Raw genomic sequence first — 24,822 nt, forward strand, 5'->3', positions numbered from 1 at the left:
CTTAATCAGTAACAGCTCTTATATATATATACTGACACACACACACACACACTTTACACCCACATGAACTTTAATGGCATCCCAGTCTTAGTCCATAGGGTTCTATTGAGTTGGCCCACCCTTTGCAGCTATAACAGCTTCAACGCTTCTGGTTAGGCTGACCACAAGGTTTAGGAGTGTATCTATGGGAATGTTTGACCATTCTTTCAGAAGCACATTTGTGAGGTCAGGCACTGATGTGGACAAGAAGGCCTGACTCGCAATCTCCACTCGAATTAATCCCAAAGATGTTTTATCGGGTTGAGGTCAGAACTCTATGCAGGCCGGTGAAGTTCCTCCACCCCGAACTCCCTCATTCATGTCTTTAGGGACCTTGATTTGTGTACTGGTCCAAATTATTTGGTGGAGGGGGATTATGGTGTGGGGATTGTTTTTCAGGGGTTGGGCTTGGCCCCTTAGTTCCAGTGAAAGGAACTCCTAAGGTGTCAGCATACCAAGACATTTTGGACAATTTCATGCTCTCAAATTTGTAGGAACAGTTTGGGGGTGGCCCCTTCCTGTTCCAACATGACTGCACATCAGTGCACAAAGTAAGGTCCATAAAGACATGGATGAGTGAGTTTGGGGTGGAGGAACTTGATTGGGCCCTGCACAGAGTTCTGACCTCAACCTGATAAAACACCTTTGGGATAAATTAGAGCGGAGACTGCGTGTCAGGCCTTCTAGTCCAACATCAGTGCCTGACCTCACAAATGCGATTCTTGATGAATGGTCAAACATTCCCAAAGACACACTCCTAAATCTTGTGGACAGCCTTCCCAGAAGAGTTGAATCTGTTATAGCTGCAAAGGGAGAGCCAACTCAATATTGAACCCTACGGACCAAGACTGGGATGCCATTAAATTTCATGTGCGTGTAAAGGCAGGTGTCCCAATACATTTTGGCAATATAGTGTGTGTATATATATATATATATATATATATATATATATATATATATATATATATATATACACACACACACAGATACACTACACGCCATGTCATTGGTGAATAAATGGGTGCATTTAGTTCCCCTAGGCTCCCCTACACTCATGCTCAAAAATAAACTGTAAATAGATACCAAATTTCTAGGATGTCCTACTAACAATTTTCATAGGGGAATGATTATTTGATACGTAGGACCACTTGGCAGTCCTAGCCTTCCATAAATACAAGGACGCATACATCAATAAGATAGACAGGTACACAAGTTTAATGTTGTTGCGTTTATTCCTGAAATAACTTCCTAATTAAGCCTATTGTGTTTTATGAATTTCAGGACGCATCATTTTTCAGTTCTGTACCATACCTATTTTTGTTTCTGTTTTTGTAAACCAGGTCAATGAACCGGCATATCTAAGGCTTGAGGGCACCAGGGTGAAGTCACCAAAGGCCAATCATAAAAAATGAGGTAGGGAACTTTGTACAGCGCCTGTCTCATGCAGGTTGATGAGCTGAGCAATACCACGGTCAGCACCACGGGGAACAGCCTGCTGACTGAATCGTATTTCCGTGAAAGCAGATGGCTTAGCCCTTACTACAATATTCCTGCTTGTCATAAGAAATGCAGGCTTTTAAAAAATCAATTCTGTAATATTAAGATGGACCAAAGTCTTACCTTTCTGTGGCCGGCTTCTGTGATTTTAGGGATGTCAAACAGCTGTCCTGTATAATACTGAACTCCGCAGAATAAAATGAGCGCAATCGAATCGCCTTCCCGTTCAATAATAGACAGGATATCCTCCATCCGCAGTGTTTCTTCCCCCTAAGAAAACATGATTTACATTTCTGAAGGCATTTTTATTATTTTATACATAAATAAGTTTATAAATTTAAACATATTGTGTGTGTATAGTAAACGACAATATATATATATATATATATATATATATATATATATATATATATATATATATATATATATACCTGTCTACACATATATCTATTATAGAGATATAGATAGAGATATACAGTGGGGACGGAAAGTATTCAGACCCCCTTACATTTTTCACTCTTTGTTATATTGCAGCCATTTGCTAAAAATCATTTAAGTTATTATTATTTTTTTCCTCATTAATGTACACACAGCACCCCGTATTGACAGAAAAACACAGAATTGTTGACAATTTTGCAGATTTATTAAAAAAGAAAAACATTAAAACAGAAATAGCGCCTGCAATCCGCCCTAAAAAAGCTGCACCATTGTTTGTAGTGTGAAAGCCCGAGGGCTTTCACACTTCAGCGGTAGCTGGCAGAACGTCAGGAAAAAGTCCTGCCAGCAGTTTCTTTGGAGCGGTGAAGGAGCGGTGTGTTTACCGCTCCTCCACCGCTGCTCCCCATTGAACTCAATGGGGCAGTGATGTAATACCGCCGGCAAAACAGCGCTATTGTGGCGTATTGCTGGTGGTTTTAACCCTTCCTCGGCCACTAGCGGGGGGGTAAAAGTGCCCCGCTAGCAGCCGAAATGCGCCGCGGTAAAACGCTGCTAAAAAATGTGGTGTGAAAGGGGTCTAAGTATTCAGACCCTTTGCTGTGACATTCATATTTAACTCAGGTGCTGTCTATTTCTTCTGATCATCCTTGAGATGGTTCTACACCTTCATTTGAGTCCAGCTATGTTTGATTATACTGATTGGACTCAATTAGGAAAGCCACACACCTGTCTATATCACAGTGCATGACAGAGCAAATGAGAATCATGAGGTCAATAGAACTGACTAAAGAGCTCAGAAACTGAATTGTGGCAAGGCACAGATCTGGCCAAGGTTACAAAACAATTCTGCTGCACTTAAGGTTCCTAAGAGCAGAGTGGCCTCCATAATCCTTAAAAGGATGACCAGAACCCTTCCTGCTGTCTGGCCAAACTGAGCTATTGGTGGAGAAGAGCCTTGGTGAGAGATGCAAAGAAGAACCCAAAGATCACTTTGGCTGAGCTCCAGAGATGCAGTTGGGAGAAAGTTGTAGAAAGTCAACCATGACTGCAGCCCTCCACCAGTTGGGGCTTTATGGCAGAGTGGCCCGACGGAAGCCTCTCCTCAGTGCAAGACGCATGAAAGCCCGCATGGAGTTTGCTAAAAAAACACCTGAAGGACTCGAAGATGGTGAGAAATAAGATTATCTTGTCTGATGAGAACAAGATAGAACTTTTTGGCCTTAATTCTAAGTGGTATGTGTGGAGAAAACCAGGCACTGCTCATCACCTTTCCAATACAGTCCCAACAGTGAAGCATGGTGGTGGCAGCATCATGCTGCGGGGGTGTTTTTCAGCTGCAAGGACAGGACAGGTTGCAATCGAGGGAATGATGAATGCGGCCAAGTACAGGGATATCCTGGGCGAAAACCTTCTCCAGAGTGCTCAGGACCTCAGACTGGGCCGAAGGTTTACCTTCCAACAAGACAATGACCCTAAGCACACAGCTAAAATAACGAAGGAGTGGCTTCACAACAACTCTGTGACGGATCTTAAATGGCCCAGCCAGAGCCCTGACTTAAACCCAATTTAAAGAGACCTAAAAATGGCTTTCCACCAACGTTTACCATCCAACCTGACAGAACTGGAGAGGTTCTGCAAGGAGGAATGGCCGAGGATCCCCAAATCCAGGTGTGAAAAACTTGTTGCATCTTTCCCCAAAAGACTCATGGCTGTATTAGATCAAAAGGGTGCTTCTATTAAATTCTGAGCAAAGGGTCTGAATACTTAGGACCATGTGATATTTCAGTTTTTCTTTTTTAATAAATCTGAAAAAATGTCAACACTTCTGTGTTTTTCTGTCAATAAAGGGTGCTGTGTGTACATTAACCACTTGCTTACTGGGTACTTAAACACCCCTCCTGCCCAGACCAATTTTCAGCTTTCGGTGCTCTCACACTTTGAATGACAATTACTCAGTCATGCAACACTGTACCCAAATGAATTGTTTGTCCTTTTTTTCCCACAAATAGAGCTTTCTTTTGGTGGTTTTGATCACCTCTGGGGTTTTTATTTTTTGCGCTATAAATGAAAAAAGACCGAAAATTTTGAAAAAAAAAACGCATATTTCTTTGTTTCTGTGACAGAATTATGCAAATTATTAATTTTTCTTCATAAATTTTGGACACAATTTATACTGCTACATATCTTTGGTAAAAATAACCCAAATGAGTGGATATTATTTGGTGTTTGTGAAAGTTAGAGAGTCTACAAGCTGTGGTGCGAATCACACAAAATTTATCACATCTGATGTACTGGTGGCCTATCTCGCTTCTTGTGACCCGAACAAGTCAGAAAAGTACAAATACCCCCCAAATGACCCCTTTTTGGAAAGTAGACATTCCAAGGTATTTAGTAAGAGGCATGGTGAGCTTTTTGATGTTGTCATTTTTTCCCCACAATTCTTTGCAAAATTAAGATTTTTAATTTTTTTTATTTTTTTCCACAAAATTGTCATTGTAATAGGTTATTTCTCTCACATGGCATGTGTATACCACAAATGACACCCCCCAAAAAATTCTGCTACTCCTCCTGAGTATTACAATACCACATGTGTGGAATTTTTTCACAGCCTGGCCACATAGATAGGCCCAAAATGCAGGGAGCGCCATCACGTGTTCTAGGAGCATAAATTACACATCTAACTTGTTGACTACCTATTACACTTTTGAAGGCTCTGGAGCGCCAGGACAATGACACGTGGCACTGATGACAGATGGCACTGATATGTGGCAATGATGATACTTATATGTGGCACTGATGACACGTGGCACTGATGACAGATGGCACTAATATGTGGCACTGATGACAGATGGCACTAATATGTGGCACAGATGACAAGTGGCACTTATGCGTGGCACTGATGACATGTGGCACTAATACATGGCACTGAAGACACGTGGCGCTAATACGTGGCACTGATGACAGATGGCACTAATATGTGCCACCGATGACAGATGGCACTAATGACACGTGACACTGATGACAGATGGCACTGATGAGTGGCATTGATGACACGTGACACTGACAACAGATGGCACGTGACACTGACAGGTGGCACTGATGACAAATGGCACTGATACGTGGCACTGACAGATGGCACTAATATGTGGCACTGATGACAGATGGCACTTATACGTGGCACTGATGACAGATGGCACTTATACGTGGCACTGATGACAGATGGCACTGGAGACAAATGGCACTAACAGGTGGCACTGGGGACAGATAACACTAACAGGTGGCACTGGGGGCAGGTGGCACTGGGGCGGATGGCACTGGGATGGATGGCACTGGGGCGGATGGCACTGGGGCAGGATGGCACTGGGGCAGGATGGCACTGGGGCAGGATAGCACTGGGGCAGGATGGCACTGGGGGTGGATGGCACTGGGGGCGGATGTTACTTTTTTTAAACTTTTTTTTTTTTTTTTTTTTTACACTCACGGTCGCTGCAGCCGTTCATCTCTCCCTCCTCACACGCTGTCTGTGTGAGGAGGGAGAGCGGCGCTGAGAGATGATCTCATATGTTTACATATGAGATCATCTCCCATTGGACACGCCGATCGCGCTGTAAACGGCCGCTATGATTGGCCGTTTACAGCGATCTGTGTTTGCCTGTCTCCGGGGGACACGGCAAATACAGAACTTCCCCGATGCGCGCCTGCGGCGGCGAGCATTGCGGAAGTAAATAACAGGACGTACAGGGACGGCCACCCGGATGAAAGCGCCTGCTCTACGGCCGTCATTCGGCTATAGGGCGGGCGCGAGGTGGTTAATGAGTGAAAAAAAATTAACTAAAATGATTTTAGCAAATGGCTGCAATATAAAAAAGAGTGAAAAATTTAAGAGGGTCTGAATACTTTCCGCCCCCACTGTATATAAATATATACAGTATCTCACAAAAGTAAGTACACCCCTCACATTTTTGTAAATATTTTTTGATAGCTTTTCATGTGACAACACTGAAGAAATTACACTTTGCTACAATGTAAAGTAGTGAGTGTACAGCTTGTATAACAGTGTACATTTACTGTCCCCTCAAAATAACTCAGCACACAGCCATTAATGTGTAAACTGCTGGCAACAAAAGTGAGTACACCCCTAAGTGAAAATGTCCAAATTGGGCCCAATTAGCAATTTTCCTTCCCCTGGCAAGAATTGTTGCTCTACATAAAGATGGCCTAGGCTAGAAGAAGATTCCCCAGACCCTGCAACTGAGCTGCAGCACAGTGGTCAAGACTATACAGAAGTTTAACAGGACAGGTGGATAAGTACAAGGTCTCTAACATCCACCAGCTCTGTGATGTCGTCATGGAGGAGTGGAAGAGGACTCCAGTGGCAACCTGTAAAGCTCTGGTGAACTCCATACCCAAGAGGGTTAAGGCAGTGCTGGAAAATAATGGTGGCCACACAAAATAGTGACACTTTGGGCCCAATTTGGACATTTTCACTTAGGGGTGTACTCACTTTTGTTGCCAGCGGTTTAGATATTAATGGCTGCGTGTTGAGTTATTTTGAGGGGACAGCACATTTATACTGTTATACAAGCTGAACACTCACTACTTTACATTGTAGCAAAGTGTAATTTATTCAGTGTTGTCATATGAAAGATAGTAGAATATAATAATATAATATTTACAAAAATGTAAGGGGTGTGTGTGTGTATCTATATCTATATATATATATATATATATATATATATATATATATATATTTATGTATTTATTTAGTATAATTAAAGGCTTTTTTTCTTCGTTTTAGGTAGCGTGTAGAGGGATTGGAGCACCTGTCATGTTCTTTATTGCCGTCTGTGCCCCCGTTAGGGAGAATCACCCTTTCTATTTGACCTGTTTATTACCATTATCACCAAGAGTGAATGAAAATCCCACATTTTGGGTTGTCTCCAGAACAGGAACAGAGGAGTAATCTTTCAATTAGGACACTTGTTCTGGTAAACTGGGTGACTACCAAGGATTTTCCTCACTTTGTAGGGATTTCCCCTCACTTCCTGTTATGGCCATGGGATAGGAAGTGAAGGGAAATCTCCCTATTGGTACACAGGTGAAAAAAAATGGCGGGTGTTATAACCCCTCTCACCTTACTCTATCCACAATGTAAATTTTTTTTTAAAAAAAGTGTTTACTTTAGTTCAACTTTATTCTATATTTTCTTCAAATGTTCTTGAAACATGTGAAATGTGGAGGTTGAGCATATTCAGTCAAAATATTTGTCACAAATAAAATGTAGTTGCAATTAATGTGTATCTAAACCAAAAACAGAAATGTACTTGTTTTATTACAGGCATGTACCATGACAATGTACACAGCACAGCACTACATATTGCATATTAACTTCAGTCAATGCCCTCAAGGAGCTTATAATCTAAAGTCCCTATTTTACATACATACACATACTAGGGCCATTTTGAACTGAATCTAGTTCAGTTTTGGGCACCAGTTGTCAAAAAGGATATCGGGGAACTGAGAAAGTGTAGAGAAGGGCAACCAAACTGAAAGATTAGAGGAACTGAACATGTGCAAATACATAAGGGGTCCATATAGTGAACTTGGAGTTGAGTTATTCAATTTAAGGTCATCACAGAAGACAAGGGGGCACTCTTTACATCTGGAGGAAAAGAGATTTTATCTCCAAATACAGAAAGGTTTCTTCACAGTAAGAGCTGAGAAAATGTGGAATAGACTCCCTCCAGAGGTGGTTCTTGCCAGCTCAGTGGATCACTTTAAGAAAGGCCTGGATTATTTCCTAAATGTACATAAAATAACTGGATACTATCATTTATAGGTAAAGTTGATCCGGGGAAAATCCGATTGCCTCTTGGGGGAACAGGAAGGATTTTTCCCCCTGCTGTAGCAAATTGGATCATGCTTTGCTGGGTTTTTTCACCTTTCTCTGGATCAACTGTGGGTGAAGGATTTTGTATATGGGATTGTATGGTTGTTTGTTTTTGTTCATTTTCATTTTGGTTGAACTAGATGGATTTGTGTCTTGTTTCAACCTCCCTAACTATGTAACTATGTAACCCACCAGCATGTCTTTGGAGTGTGGGAGGAAGTCAACGTTCCCGCAATGCAAAATTGTTGTTTAAAAAAATAAAATAAGAAAAAAAGGCATCAGGAGATGACAGTATCACGTCCCGAACAATGGCAAACCAATACAAGTGTAAAAGCAGCCAAACTGCAGAGATATAATGTGGTGCCATTTATTTTGAAAGGCACCCTAGTGCACTAATACAGTAGACCAGTGATTCTCAACCAGGGTTCCTCCAGAGGTTGTTAGGGGTTCCTTCAGCATTGGGCAATTTCTGCCTCTCAGATAAGTTCCCACTGACACCATTGATCTTTTTAGCTATCGGTAAGGAGGTAATTCTTCCCAATGACCACAAGTGTAAGGACCATTCCTCTCACTGACCATCACACTACTGTATCATGAGTTGTAAATTTCTAATTTTTAAAAGGGGTTCCTCGAGACCGGAGAATTATTTCAAGGGTTCCTCTGTGTTGAAAAGGTTGAGAAAGGCTGCAGTAGAGTGTCAAAATGTGCATGCTTTGCTGTTAGAAATAAAGGGTTATGTCCATTTTTTAAGGTGCGCTGCCAGTCCATTCAAAATCAATTAGGTGCCTTAAAGGGGTTGTAAAGGTAAATGTTTTTTCACCTTAATGCATTCTATGCATTAAGGTGAAAAAACATCTCACACTGCCGGCGCCCCCAGTCCCCCCGTTTTACTTACCTGACCCCTCGAAAATCCCGCGCTCGCCCCCGCCGTCCTCTTCGCCGCTCAGCCTGGCCGCTGATTGGCTGGAGTGGATGGATTGAAAGCAGCGCAGCCATTGGCTCGCGCTGCTGTCAATCACATCCAATGACGCAGCGCGCCGGGGGGCGGGGCCTTGTGATACAGCGAGCGGCTATAGCCGCCGGCTGTATCACGGGAGCGCGCCCGCAGTGCTTCTCACCAATGCGAGGGAGCTCGCATTAACGTGAGAAGCACCTGCGGGAGGAAGCAGAGACAGCCGCCGAGGGACCCCAGAAGAGCAGGTTCGGGGCCACTCTGTGCAAAACGAGCTGCACAGTGGAGGTAAGTATGACATGTTTGTTATTTTAAAAAAATAACATTTTTTACTTTACAACCCCTTTAACACAGCGAGTCTTAATGTGCTGTAACAGGGTGCATTAACACGAGTGTATTAAAACAACGCATGGAGTGATGGGGCCTCTGGCTACGCCTACACCTGTCACTCTCTTTGCTAACGAGAAATGTAACTGTAGATGACAATCATATCATTAGAACCATTTTAATTTCAGTGTACTGCAAATAAGATGATCTCACATTCCTAAAGATTTTAAAGTGTAGTTTAAGCCTTAGAGCAACAAATTTATGGACATTTTTGCATATTTGCATTGGTGCAGTTCAAAGAGATGTAACCATATATGTGCCATACCTGTTTTATCAGGGATGGCACGTCCATTTGGGGTGCCCGGGCTCTGCCCCCTCTCTCCACGCCACCCCCTATATGACTAATGGATATATTTATACTGTTTCGCTGTTTGAACACAGATCCTCAATCTGGCCGATCAGAATGTTTACATTCCTTGTAATAGGAATAAAAGTGATCAAAAATAAAAAATAAAAAATGTAAAGGAAAGTGTAAAAATATAAAAATTTAAATTAAATAGACAATAAAAATAAATAAAATTAAGGAGCCCTTGTCTCCGCGTGCTCGCCCGCAGAAGCGAACACATGTGTAAGTCGTGCCCACATATGTAAACGGCGTTCAAACCACACATGTGAGGTATCGCCACAAACGTCAGAGCAAGAGCACCAATTCTAACCCAGGACATCCTGGTGTTGCCTATGGAGATTTTTAAGTACAGAAATTTTAAAGCGGTAGTAAACCCACTGAATTTTTTTTTTCATACCTGTAAGGCATAATGAGCTAGTATGCACCGCATACTAGCTTATTATGAAATACTTACCTTAGAACGAGGCCCCGACATATCGCGAGGGAGCTGACATGTTCCCTCGGCGTGTCTTCCGGATATCGCGGCTCCGGCACTGTGAGGGGCCAGAGCAGCGATATCGCCACTCCTGTGCATGCAGGGTCCGGCGTCTGCTGTACTTCCAGCCAAGAAACCCCTGTCGCATGCACCACTGAAGTCAGCGGCTCATTGCCAGGGGAATATCTCCTAAACCGTACAGATTTAGGAGATATTTTTTTTACCTACAGGTAAGCCTTATTATAGGCTTACCTGTAGGTAAAAGTAAAAAAGTAGACTATACAACCGCTTTAAGTACATAAAACATCGTAACATCATCTTTCACATTGTACAAAAAATTTGGGCTAACTTTAGTGTTTTTTTTATTCACGATACAGTTTTTTTTTTCCCAAAGAAAAACTGGTTTGAAAAATTGCTGCGCTAATACCATGTGACATAAAAATGGAAAATTGTATACTCACCTTTCCGTAATTTTCCTTTCCTGACGCATCCCATGGCAGCACACACATTGGGTTGTAACTCCGCCTCCACAACCTGATAGGACTGGTTAGCTATAAGATTTGAAGAGGAGTCCACCTCTGCATTCTCAGTAACTATCACCTTAGAGGGGTGGGATCCTGTGTGCTGCCATGGGATGCGTCAGGAAAGGAAAATTACAGAAAGGTGAGTATACAATTTTCCGTTTTCCTGACGCATCATGGCAGCACACACACTGGGAAATAACTCGCTACATGGGAGGGTGCCTTTCAGAAGTTTTTATTTACTCAAGTACAAGGTATGGATGAATTTGATTGAATAATTGATCTCCCAAACTCAACCGTAGTTAATTGAGCCGGGTCTATTCTGTAGTGCGACATGAATGTGGTTTTTGACGTCCAAGTTGCTGCCTTGCATATAGTCTCTGGTGATACTCTACAGTACGCTGCCCATGAGGCCGTCATCGCCCTCGTTGAATGCGCTTTCAGGTTTTCCGGTATTGGAAGATGTTGAACTAAATATGCTTTCTTGATAACTTTAATCAACCATGAAGCTATTGTCCTTTAAGAAGCCGCTTGACCCTTTTTGGCGCCATGCGGAATGACCAGGAGGTTTTCTGACTTTCTGAATGGAGCGGTAACTTCCAGATAGGTAGAGATTGCAGACTTCACGTCCAGAGGATGCGGATTTCCGTCTGTGTTGAGAAAAACAGGAAGATTGATCTCCGGATTAAAGTGGAAGCTAGATGCTACCTTCGGCACAAACTGGTCCGAAGGTCTGAGCACGACCCTGTCTGGGTAAAAAACTAGGTGTGGTTCTTTGATTAATAGAGCTTGCAGCTCTGAGACCCTCTTAGCCGACGTGATTGCAACTAGAAATGATAGTTTTAGTGTCAAGTCCCATAGGGATATTGATCCCACCGGCGAGAAAGGTTCCTTTGTTAAAGCTTCCAGAACGATTGACAGGTCCCAGGTCGGAAAAGTTGGTTTTCTGGGAGGCCTTATTTTTAGGCATGCCTTCTGAAACTGAATGATGAGGGGGTTTAAAGCCCATTTAATTCCTGTCATTGCGGATATGGCAGAGACGTGAACTTTTAAGGTGCCTGACCTTAACCCTTTCTCTAGGCCTAGTTGTAGAAATTTTAACACCTGAGAGACTGATGGAGAGAGGGGGTTCCAGGACTGCTGTTGGGCTATTGCGGAAAATTTCTCCCAAATCTTATTATATATGTTGTTTGTCGATTTCTTCCTTGCTTGTTGTAAGGTAGATATTACTCTTAATGAACAACCCTGATCTAACAACCTTTCCCTTTCAGTTTCCAAGCCGTCAGGTGTAACCGCTCTGGTGACGGGTGTAGGAATTTCCCTTGTGAGAGCAGGTCTGGGAACAGCGGAAGAGGGAGAGGCTCCTCTGTGTTCAATTGCAGGATGGTCAGAAACCACGGTCTTCTGGGCCAGAAGGGCAACACTGCTATTACTGTGGAAGACGAACTCCTCAGTCTGGCCAGAAACCTGGCTATCAGGGGCACCGGAGGAAATATGTAACCTAGGCAAAATTACCAAGGATGGTGGAGACAGTCGATCCCTGTTGCTGCTGGATAGGCAGTCCTTGCTAAGAAACGAGTACATTTGCGGTTCACTGGAGTTGCTGCCAGATCCATATCGGGAACGCCCCATTTGCGTGTCAGAAGAGTAAAGGCCTTGTGACTGAGAGACCACTCGTTGTTTGATATAAATATTCGACTTAGGTCGTCCGCGAGTTGGTTGTGAATCGCGGGTACGTATACTGCCTTCAAATCCGTCAGGTGGACCTGTGCCCACTCGATTATAGGTCGAACTTCCAGCATTAGGACTTTGCTTCTGGTGCCCCCTTGCCTGTGGACATAATTCACAGCCACTGTATTGTCCATGCGCAGGAGGACACTCTTCCCTTAAAGAAGGGGACTGAAAGTTAGGAGTGCTTGCCATGCGGCCCTGAGCTCCAGAACGTTTGAGACTATCCCTTGTGGACAGAAGGGCCAGCGGCCCTGTGCTCCCCAGTCTAGATGATACGCTCCCCACCCAAGATGACTGGCGTCTGACGTTACTATTTCTGGGAGTGGATGAACGATAGGACGACGCCGTGCTAAATTGCTGGTTTGAGTCCACCATCGTACAGATTCCTTGACTGCCCTGGTGATCGATATTTGTTGTGACATTGATACCCCGTTCCATTGTTTTAGGAACGAATTCTGGAGTACCCTCGAATTCCATTGGGACCACTGAACCATTAGAAAGGTTGATGACATTGAGCCCAGAACGCTTAAGCACTTTCTTGCAGACAGGTGGTGTCATGAAAATCGCATGAAGAGATTGTCCTCCAGGTCTTCTGATTTACGATCGTCGCGGGTACGCACGATCGTACGGACGCCCTTACGTTCGTACACAGGTGCGCGTGCATGTGCACGGTCGCGTGCGTGCGTCCATGTTGGCGCCAAACGGCCTATTTAAACTAGCCTCTTGCCAATAGTCTTTGCTGTCTGCTCTACAGCGTTATACCTGTGAGACCTGATCCGTATTGTTTGTTCCTGTTTGACCCGACCTGCCTGTGACCCATCTGCTATCCACCTGCACCCGACCCCGGCTTGTTGTGAAGATTCTTCTGCTTGTTCCCTTGTACTTCGTTCCTGTCTGATATCCGATCCGGCTTGCTTTGACCATCCGTCTGCTAAAGGTGAACCTGCTTATACTGAACTGTGTCATCTGCTGCAAGTAACCTGCTTATACTGAACTGTGTCATCTGCTGCAAGTAACCTGCTTATACTGAACTGTGTCATCTGCTGCAAGTAACCTGCTTATACTGAACTGTGTCATCTGCTGCAAGTAACCTGCTTATACTGAACTGTGTCATCTGCTGCAAGTAACCTGCTTGTATTGAACTGTTCACCTGCTGTAAGTAACTTGCTTGTATTGACCTGTTCACCTGCTGTAAGTGCCTGCTCATATTGAACTGCTTATCTGCTGCAAGTACCTGCTTACATTGCGCTGTTTGTCTGCTTCAAGCCACTTGTCATATTGCACTGTTCATCTGCTTCAAGTCACCTGTCTTATTGAACTGTTCACCTGCTGCAAGTGCCTGCTCATATTGAACTGTTTATCTGCTGCAAGTACTTGTGTATATTGCACTGTTCACCTGCTACAAGTTGCCAGCTTCCCTGCACTGCTTATCACCAAGTTACCTGCTCCATTGAACTGTGTTATCTGCTATAAACTACCTGCTGATCCATTCACTGTGATTACCTGCTCCACTGAACTTCACCTACCCATCCTTTCCATCTGTTGATCCTGCCAGGCACCTGTACCCCTCCTTACTCCTGTGTTCCCTGTTACATTGCCAGGAAACCGGTAGTGGGAGTCGTAAGGGAGGCCTCTCTCTGCAATCCGGGCTTGCTACTAGAAGGTACGTGACAGGTGGTCTGCTGACAGGAGCCTTTTTACTTTGCGGATGAGTGGATAAAGTTTTTCCTGGGGAAGCCCTACTGTGTTGGATCTGGTGTCCAATTCGGCTCCTAGGAAGACCTTTTTCTGTACTGGGACCAGGCTGCTCTTCCTCCAATTCACTATCCACCCGAATTGCTGAAGTGTGGAAATCAGAATCAACCGATGTCATAGAAGTGTTTCTCGATTGTCTGCTAGAAGAAGAATATCGTCGAGTGCAGGACTCTTAGTCCCCTCTCTCTCAATAGTGCTATAACTGGAAGTAAAACCTTTGTGAAGGTCCTGGGTGCCGTCAATATCCCAAACGGAAGGCTTTTGAATTGAAAGTGTTGCTTGCCTATCGCAAAGCGCAGGAACTTTTGAAAGGTTTGATGCACTGGAATGTGTAGATAAGCGTCAGACAAATCGACCGAGAGCATCCAATCTTTCTCTCCTACTGTTAGTAATATTGATTGGAGACTCTCCATCTTGAACGATTCGACTAGAATCATTTGCTTCAACTTTTTTAAATTCAACACAGGTCTCTTGTTTTCTTTAAAACCAAGAAAAGGGGAGAGTAAAAACCTTCTCCTCTCTGCTCCTGTGGAACTTCTATGATTGCTTGCTTTTGGAGCAACTCCATGATGTATTTGACTAAAAGCTTCCGTTTCAGATGCGAAAATGGTAGTTTGGTGGACCTGTAGTGGTTTTTTGGCGGTTTTTGCTTGAACTTCCACCTGTGACCTTGCTGAATGGTGGATATCGTCCAGGGATCTTTTATTCTGTCTATCCATACTTGGGCAAATAGCCTCAGCCTCGCACCTACTATTGCGGGCTGGGCATGCGTGGCATCAAAAAGATTTTTGTTGGTCTCCCGGAATGGTTGTCTTTGATTTTTGGACTCTCACAAAAGAGGGTTGTGTGCTTCGCCAATTCCGTTTGAATTCTTTCCCGGGTCTATAAGATCTTACGTCCCGGTACCTCTCGGGCAAGTGTCGTCTGAAGGATGGATTTTTCTGTTGTATGGATCTTCTGTCCGACGGTATTAGACCCGATTTTCCCCCCCGTGACCTTTGATATTGCAGAATCTAATTTTGAACCGAAAAGGTTAGTGCCGTCGTAAGGGATTTTGCACCAACTGGATTTGGAAGTCGCGTCAGCAACCCAAGGTTTCAGCCAGAGTGCTCTCCTGGAAGTTACTGAGGCCAGCATCGCTCTTGCTGAAGATTGTATAACGTCCACCGCCGCCTCTGCTACAAAATCACCTGCTAGGCTGAGTTCCTGCAGTGCTGAAATAATCTTGTCTTGGTCTGCTGCTTCCAGTATTAATTTTTCCACGCCAGACGTCCAGGAGGTGATGGCTCTACCGACCGCTGCTAGAGCTACAAGCCCCCCCCCCCCCCCCCCCCGCTGCTGAATAGGCTTTCTTAAGGTCGAGGTCGATCTTGCGATCCATCACATCCTTAAATGTTACGGCGTCTTCTATTGGTAGGGTTACATGGCGCGCTAAACGCATCAGTGAGGAGTCTACCACAGGAGCGGAGATAAGAGGGTTCACTGCTGGCTCTTTTAGGGGATAGAGCTTTGCTAATCTGTTATTCAAACCGGATTTTTTTTCTGGTTTTTGCCATTCATCTTTTATGAGCTCTTCTAGCTCTTCAATAAAGGGAAAGACCTCCGGGTCTTTTTTTAGGTTAGGGAAATATTTTCGTAACTTAGGTGGGGCGTCTCTCTCTTCTTCCCAACCAATCGCCTCCTTAACTGATTTCGCAAATGGGTTTATCAATGCAAAGTCCAAAACTGTAGGGGTCAGGGGTTCCTCTTCCTCTGGGGAGTCCTCTGGATCCTGAGGAGTGTGTGAAGTTGAGGCTGAGTTAGATGACCTGATTGGATCATATGCTGTCACCTGCAAAATCGTTTCTTTAACCGAGTCTCTTATTATATTGGAAGCTTCTCTTGTGTCAGCTTCTTTGTCTCGAGTTGCTTCCTCCAGACAGATTTGGCAAACAAGCTTATTAGGTAATGCTTGCGCTCCACAGACCCAGCAGGTATTAACTGCAGGACGGGTATGGTGCTCTTCTCGGTGCGAGGATGACGCTTCTCTGCGGTGACGGGAAGACCTTGACCGACTACGCCAAGAGTGAGAGTGTCTTGAGGGGGAACGTTCCTTCCGTTTAGAATGGAATGACCCCGATGACCTGCCAGAGCTACCAAAATGAAAGGTATTAATGACAGTGCTCTCTTTTCTCCTCTTCACTACTTACCAATCCATACGTCCCCTTACCTTGTAGTTCTTGGATGGTCTACTATGGCAGCGGTCTCCATAGGGAAGAATAGAGTACAGCTGTGACCAGAGGTTTTCAATGTAAGAACTAATGCAGAGTATAGGCAGAAGGTGCTGACATAGAATAAACGGTAAAGCAACATAAAGATGATAGAAAATACCTTACCAGAGACCAAGGAGGACTTGTCTTGCAAGGCAGCAGGCTGTGTGCAGAAACCAGGATGAAGGGTGGTGTAGAAAACACAAGCAGCATTTAAAAATGAAAAAGGCAGTTTTTAAATAGACCGCCGTCGCCGGAGGAGTGACGTCATCGCCGCGCATGCGCACTGGCCGGCCGCGCCGCCCTGCGCCATCTTGGATGCTGGCAAATGCAGAAGGCAGGGGAAATGTCACTTCCTGAGCGCTGAGCGTCCAAACGCGGCCGCCATGATGGAAAGGGCATGCCGCTGTGGAACTACAGGGCGCAGCATGCACAGAGGAAGAAAAAGAAGGAAAAGAAAAGAGAAAAGAGAAAAAAAAAGAAAAACGAAAATGAAACAGAAGATAGAGGTATGCCTGGGGAAGTAAATAGGAGAGTAGTGGCTGGAACCAAAATAGGTAGAGGGAGACCGCTGCAAAACATTAAAACCTCTTTAAGGTTTTTTTTTTTTTTTTGGATTTTGTTTTTTGCCCCTGAGACCACCAGAGTGGGGCCCCCTGCGTTATAGCTCATTTAGAGACTGTACAGTCAGGGGCTTCCAGGTAGGAGAGGCCAAACCTAGCTGGGATGGTGCGGTAAGGGGCTCCATTGCTAACCGATCGAATACGTGATGTCCCATTCAGGTGAGGAAAAAAAGGAGAATGCAGCGGTGGACTCCTCTTCAAATCTTATAGCTAACCAGTCCTATCAGGTTGTGGAGGCGGAGTCACAACCCAGTGTGTGTGCTGCCATGATGCATCAGGAAAAATTGTTACGACTGCCATTTTATTTTATATGGAAGTGGCTAACCAATCTTTTTTTTACTTCAATTCTCCTTTAAGGGGGCATGTCAGGGGGTTCGTTCAATGTCTACATACCTTTGCTAATAGGCAGGGCTTTTTTTCAGCAGGAACGCGGGGGAACGCAGTTCTGGCACCTTCAGCAATGAATGTATGTAATGGCAAGGATTGCTGGGGTATGCTGGAGCGTCTATTGATGCTGACTGCTGGGAGATCTATTTTTGTGTGGCGGTCTATTGTTGCTGGGGAGGAGGTCCATTGTTTCTGGTAGGGATCTACTGTTGAGGGATAGTTCTACTGTTGCTAGCTCCTAGAGGGCCTATTGATGCAGTCTGCTGGGACATCTATTGTTGCTGGGGCAGTATTTTTTTTGTGGGGGGTCATCTATTGTTGTGTGGGGGATCTATTTTTGCTGGGGTGAGGTCTATCAGTGCTGGGGGGGTCTACTGTTGCTGCGATGGGTCTATTGTTGCTCACTGCAGGGGATCTATTTTACTGTCTTTCTTGCTTTCTTAACAAATTCCATGCAAATTATTATCCTAGCAAAAATTATACTGGGTTTTGTATTCTCTAAAAGGGGCCATACTGGGAGGTTGGTAGGAGGTGGAACCAAGGAACGGTGCTCAGAGGCGGGTAGGGAGCAGATACAAACTGTTAACTTTGGAGTTCCTGCACCTATTCTCTGGGAAAAAAAGCCCTGCTAATAGATGTCCTTTGTTCCCATTTCAGAATGTTGGGAGGTATGCAGATGAACATTCCAAGAGCTGTTGGTTTCCAAGCAGTTTTTGGGAGCCTGGTTCTCCACACTGCATGAGTGCCAGGGAAGGTAATTACCCTCTTCCTTACAGGTATGTGCTTACATTAAAAATATTTGTAATGTGACAGAGATTTCTATAAGTATTCTGGAGTTACTCTGCATCCAAATTTCAGATATGAAAGTGTCTCACCATGGGGCTGATTCTCAGAAGGAAACTTTTGCTGCCAGAACATAAATTCTACATGAACTGTTTTCGATTTATTTCTCCATCACATATAATTGGCCTGCCGGGAATTTAATCAAGCTTTGCAGACAAAACTGAAGATGCAGTTCACACACCCAACTGAAATACGATGACCAATGTATATGTCCCTTTTATGACCGCTTCCATAATTGAAAGAACAGAAATCCAGTGAATGAAAGGGGCAGGCCAGGGATAGTCAAGCCAAGGAGGAAAGTGGCAGATGATGCTGATGTCCCCCAGACAGAAAAATTCTACAAACAATACACCATAATGACAATGTGAAAGAAGTTTGTTTGAAATCTTTGCAAATTTATTCAAAATAAAAAACAAAAAAAATAACTCACATGTACATAAGTATTTGCGGCCTTTGCTCAATATTTTGTAAAAGCCCCTTTGGCACCAATTACAGCCTCAGGTCTTTTGGAGTATGATGCTACAAGCTTGGCACACCTATTTTTGGGCAGTTTCTCCCATTCTTCTTTACAGGACCTCTCAAGCTCCATCAGGTTGGGAGCATTGGTGAACAGCCATTTTCAGATTTCTCCAGAGATGTTCAATCAGGTTCAAGTCTCAAGGACATTCACAGAGTTGTCTGGTAGCCACTCCTTTGTTATCTTGGCTGTGTGCTTAGGGTCGTTGTCCTGTTAGAAAGATAAACCTTGGCCCCAGTCTGAGGTCCAGAGTGCTCTGGAGAAGCTTTTCATCAAGGATGTCTCGGTACATTGCTGCATTCATCTTTCCCTCAATCCTGACTAGCCTCCCAGTTCCTGTCGCTAAGGATCATCCCCACAGCATGATGCTGCCATCACCATGCTTCACTGTAGGGACAGTATTGGCTGGCGATGAATGGTGCCTGCTTTCCTCCAGACATGAGGCTTGCCATTTAAGCCAAAGAGTTCAATATTTGTTTCATCAGAACAGAGAATTTGGTTTCTCATGGTCTGAGAGTCCTTCAGGTGCCTTTTGGCAAACTCCAAATGGGCTGTCAAGTGCCTTTCACCGAGGAGTGGCTTCTGTCTGGTCACTCTACCATACAGGCCTGATTGGTGGAGTGCTGCAGAGATGGTTGTTCTTCTGGAAGGTTCTCCTCTCTCCACAGAGAAACAATGGAGTTTTGTCAGAGTGACCATAAGGTTCTTGGTCATCTCCCAGACTAAAACTCTTCTCCCCGCTCAGTTTGGCTGGGAGGTCCACTCTAGAAAGAGTCCTGGTGGTTTCAAACTTTTTCCATTTACGGATTATGGATGTCAATGTGGTCTTTGGGACCTTCAATACTTCACACATTTTTCTGTACCCTTTCCTGGATCTGTGCCCCAATACAATCCTGTCTTGGAGGTCTACAGAGAATTCCTTGGACCTCATGGCTTGGTTTGTGCTCTGACATGCACTGTTAACTGTGAGACCTTATATATACAGCTGTGTGTCTTTCCAAATTATGTTCAATCAACTGAATTCACCACAGGTGGACTTCAGTCAAGTTGTAGAAACATCTCAAGGAGGATCAGTGGAAAAAGAATTCACCTGAGCTCAATTTTGAGTGTCATGACAATTTATAAATTAGCAAAGATTTCAAACAAACTTCTAAGCCCTTGTACACACGATCGGAGATTACCACACTGTGTGTGGTAAGCATCGGACTGTTTCCGTCGGAATATCCGTCGGACCAAATTTTCCAACTTGCTGGAAATATTTTCCGACAAACTGGTCCGATCGGACATACTCCGATCATGTGTAGAGAATTCCGATCGGACAAAGTGCCACGCATGCTCAGATCAAATTCCTACATCAAAGCTATTGGCTACTAGCCTGAACGTAGTCCCATCGTAATGAAATAACGTCATCGCGTTCCAAACTATCGGATTTTCCGACAACTTTGTCCGACCGTGTGTATGCAACAGTTTCGGACAAGATCCATCGGACAAAATCCGATGGATTTGGTTGTCGGAATCTCCGACCGTGTGTACAAGGGCTTAGACGTTGTCATTGTGGGGTATTATTTGTAGAATTTTGAAGAAAATAATGTATTTAATCAATTCTGGAATAAGGCTGTGACATAACAAAATGTGGAAAAAGTGAAGTGCTGTGAATACTTTCCAGATGCACTGTAGAACATTGTCTGTATTCCAAACACACCCAATGTTGCCAAGGCCAAATGTGCATGCTAAGTAAACCACAGTGAATGTGAGTTGAGCACAGAATGCGGCAAATTAATCGTTCTTTGGCTGCTTTGAGTCTGCTTAGCACTATGTTCTTCACCTGGGATAAACCACGCGTTCCCATTTGCTAGAAATAATTAAATCTATCCTAAAGGCAGGCAAAATAAAATGTTTATGCTCCTAGAGACTAATTAGCTGAGGGGATATGGTTATTTATACTAGCTTAATGGGATTGAGAAAGGTTTAAGGAACTTAGCCTTTAAAGAAATGTGGAGGCATAAAATGGCATTCATTCTGCCGTATGTTCTTTTTAAGGATATTGTAACCTTCTTAAATGTTAATGATGGTGCAGCTGAAAAATCATCTTTTTCTGAGGAAAAAATGTTTCTGAAAAGACAGGAGACGGGATCTGCCTAAAATCAATTGAGTGTTGTCTTGTGTTCTCCATTATCGTACACAGTAGACCCAAAAGAGAAAAAAGGTCAAGGTGAGGTGAGATTTTCTGACCATGTGTGGTACTTTATTATCGGTAACAGGTGCTCTTTTTTTACCCAAATGAAGTGGTGAAACCACAGAAATCCAGACAGGTGTATCATCCACCTCTGCCGGTGGTAATGATTGATTTTATGGACATGGAGTCAATTCATTAAGAATTAAACAACGACTAATAAAACGCAGTAAAATATTGCATGTGGTAACAATTGTGCAAATGTGTTCAAATCATTAAGAATTTTGCATTAAATACAGAATGCGGTATTTGTTCAATTTAGCGATAATTGCTGCATTAGTTAATTCCAGTAATTTAGCGCATTGAGCTGGTTGCTAAATAGCGGGTGGGGAAGCTGGCCGTCGCCCCTTAACAATGGATGACTCTTCAGCTGTCATTGATTTTAAGGGGAATCCCACGTCAATTTTTTTTTTTTAAAAACAGCGTAACCCCCCCTCCCCAGAATCCATACCAGACCCATATCCAAGTATGCAGCCTGGAAGGTCAGGAAGGGGGGGGGGGAGGCGAATGCGCCCTCCTTTATGAACCATACCAGGCAACATGCCCTTAACATGGTCCTGCCCCCTTGTGATGTCACGGACCGGTTTCGGCCAGGGCAGTGACGTCACAAGGGGGCAGGACCACTAGGTGACATAGATCGTGGTCCCACCCCTTACCTATGTAAGAACTGTCATACGGCAGAGCCTGCAGTAGCCTTCATGTAAGGAAAGAGCATTTTTATTTTTTTGGTGCGGCGGCGGCGGTGGCGTGATTGACGATGGGACTTACATCAGGAGACACTGTTTTTTTATTTTTTAATAAAGGAATTGTCAAAAATTGTCTCTGTGTTTTTATTACTTTTTGACACTTTTTTGGTGAATGGTTAGGGGTACTATGTATGTATACACATCTGGGCCTTTTTAAAGGGGGCTTCCAGATTCTGATAAGCCCTGTACCCGCAGACCCCACAACCACTGGTCACAGTTGTGGGGATGAGGCCACAAGCACCCGCTGACAGCTGATCAGTCATCCTTTGTTAAAGACAGGGCAGCCGACTTCCCGCCCACTCCTTAGCAACCAGCTATTTGTCAAAATACCAAATGTGATACTGCCAGCAAAACCCTGGAGATAAACATCACATGCTTTTTTTTAACTATCTGGTGCATTTGCATTAAGAATTTTTAAAGCGATATTTTCCGGCAATTTTTTTTAAAAAAAATTTTATGAATTGGACTTAATTTACCACATGCGAAAATTTCTCGGGACATTATCGCATGTGTTAAGAGTTAGTGAATTTACCTCTTGGTGACTACTGTTATCTAGGAGTAGGTTTACATGTAAGGTTAACTACTTCTAGGCCCCACAGCAAATAAAGGGCATTTTTATACGACCTGAAGGTGGCACTGTGCCAATTCTTGAGGCTGGCTGGAAACCATTGGGAGATTAATGTGTCCCATAACATTTGCTCCAGGAGGCCATCTTGGGGATCTTCTATTGAATGTTGAAATCCCATGAGATTTGGGCTTAAAAAGCAGTCTCTGTGCCATTCGGTGGGAGTAGGTACGGGATAGAACCCTGCTTGTTATGGAAAGGGAAAGTTAAAAAGCAGTACCTGATGAAGAGGGAAATAATAGGTTCCCCCTTTATAGGGTATTTCTTCTGCCGGCTTCTTGAACTGGCAGCTGGATAAACTGCAAGGACTTTGGGGATCTCAGAGCAACCCAGTAATCTGCATACCCCCTCCAAGGGAAGTGTACCTAAGGCATTCTGTGGTCTGTAGGTTCATATTATATTATTATTGAAAAATTTCCTTTTTTGACAGACATTACTTTTCTAAAGTGGGTAATCCATATGTGACATGTGTGAGTAGCACTACCTCCAAAGGACCCGCTTAGTAGATTGCCCACAATCCTTTCCCCAGTAGTTGCCCTGCAGCCAGGCACACAGTCAGTGTCACTCGTTGGCTTAATGAACAGTCATGGGGTTTTCTTTTTTGCTGTTTTACATTTGGGTAACTTGGATGGGGTTAGGGAACTGAGTGGGATACTCCAAAACTATGTACAAATAGGTGGGCACTTATCTTCTATAGAACTATGAGCCTGCAGCAACTTGAGGAGATTAATCTTCCTCTGGTGGAAAGTCCAAGCAAATTCTTTTCACTGGGAATTAAATAGACTCAACACTTCAGGACACTGGACATTTACACACACAGCTGTCTAACTCCCGAGGGATGACCTCAACCCACAGTCTCTAGGAGCTCTCTCTCTCTCTCTCCAGTCTGTACTCACAAATGTCCTTAGAAAATTGGTTGCCGCTTTCCAATATCCTGTTGACACTCTGTGATGTCAGAGTAGATCCTCAGACAACAGTCCCTCAGTCAGCTTTCTGCAGCTTCCAGCAAAGCAGGCCTCCAGATAACCTAACTGAGGCCTTGACAAACCTGCAGGCACATGGCAGGATGGCCAAAGGGGGCAAAAGTCCCCTTTAGGCTGTGACCTCCTTCTAAGAAAAAAGACCCTGTTCTCTCAGAGTATTTATACATGCCCCCAGCCACCATCTGGGAAACCCTCAGGGATTGTCCAGGACTGGTTGAATATTCAGCTTCTGATTATCCTCTTCCTGCTCACTAATTTCCAGAGCTTTCAGGGGGACACACTCAGTCCTGCAACTGCTGGAACATAGAAAATATCAAAATTGGGCAGCACAGTGGTGTAGTGGTTAGCACTTTCACCTAGCAGCAAAAAGGGTCACTGGTTCAAATCCCAACCACGACACCATCTGCCTGGTGTTTGCATGTTCTCCCTGTGCTTGTGTGGGTTTCCTCCCACACTTCAAAGACATGCTGGTAGGCTAATCAGATCCTGTCTAAATTGGCCCTAGTATATGTATGAATGTGTGTTAAAGCGGTTCTTCACCCTAAAGGGGAAGTTCCGCTAGTATTATCCCTCCCCCCCCTCCGGTGCCACAATCGGCACCTTTCGGGGGGAGGGGGGTGCAGTTACCTGGATAATCCAGGTAACTGCACCCACTTCCGGCCAGACCGCCGCATGGCTCCGCCCACCGCCGCATGGCTCCGCCCCCCCCCCCCCCCCGTTGTGTTCTGGGAAACACACAGTTCCCAGAGACACAGCGGGGAACCAGCGCAGCGCGACTCGCGCATGCGCAGTAGGGAACCGGGCAGTGAAGCCCTCTTGCTTCACTTCCCGATTCCTTGACAGAGGATGGCGGCGGTGGCTGCAGCGAGACGAGCAATCGCTCGTCATCTGCCGCCGACATCGCTGGAACCTGGGACAGGTAAGTGTGATATTATTAAAAGTCAGCAGCTGCAATATTAGTAGCTGCTGGCTTTTAATTTTTTTTTTTTTTGTGCAGCTCTTCTTTAAGGACCTTAGGTTGTAAGCTCCTTGAGGGTAGGGACTGATGTGAATGTACAATGTGTATGTAAAGTGTAGCGTAAATTGATGGCGCTATATAAGTACCTTAAATAAATAAAGACAGCCACACTGGCTACAGTGAGCCCAAACTAAATTGACCTGATCCTAGCACCTAACTAGGAGGGTGCTATATGTGGAGCCCTTTCCATAAATTACCTTATTTCTGCAATCTTTTAATTTCTATAATATAAAGTAACATTTAAGTACCGATGTGTGCTGACCCTTCCCACATTTTGGGTATTACGGTTAAGCTCTGCCAATAGGTGCATTTAGGAAAAGTCAGCGGATAGCGCCTTTAAATATATACATAACAATATTCACCAGAGAACCTCTTGAACATAGGCATTATATGAATAGGATAACACTGAGAGGACAGCAATGAGATGTTGTAAAGACTGTTTAGATGTAGGAACATTGCCGTATCTGTCAACAGGACCCTTTCATCTATCCCAGTCTGTAATTAATGAAGACACTGGCATAGTAATAAAAGCCTTCAGTTGTATCTCCCCGGGGACTTGCGTTACAC

The 24,822-nt window shown here is 44.2% G+C and overlaps 1 protein-coding gene across 1 annotated transcript in view; it reads right to left on the bottom strand.

The window, feature by feature from the left end:
- The window catches only part of KYNU (kynureninase), a 236,023-nt gene that overhangs the window by 126,480 nt on the left and 84,721 nt on the right, over positions 1–24,822 (bottom strand). The window contains exon 9 of the mRNA XM_077447753.1: positions 1,660–1,806. Coding sequence (XP_077303879.1) covers positions 1,660–1,806 — 147 coding nt within the window. The remainder of the gene's footprint in view (positions 1–1,659; positions 1,807–24,822) is intronic.

The sequence above is a fragment of the Lithobates pipiens genome, unplaced genomic scaffold (assembly GCF_037356315.1).
Source record: "Lithobates pipiens isolate NorthernLeopardFrog02 unplaced genomic scaffold, aLitPip1_a1.2 Scaffold_22, whole genome shotgun sequence".
Taxonomy (NCBI): domain Eukaryota; kingdom Metazoa; phylum Chordata; class Amphibia; order Anura; family Ranidae; genus Lithobates; species Lithobates pipiens.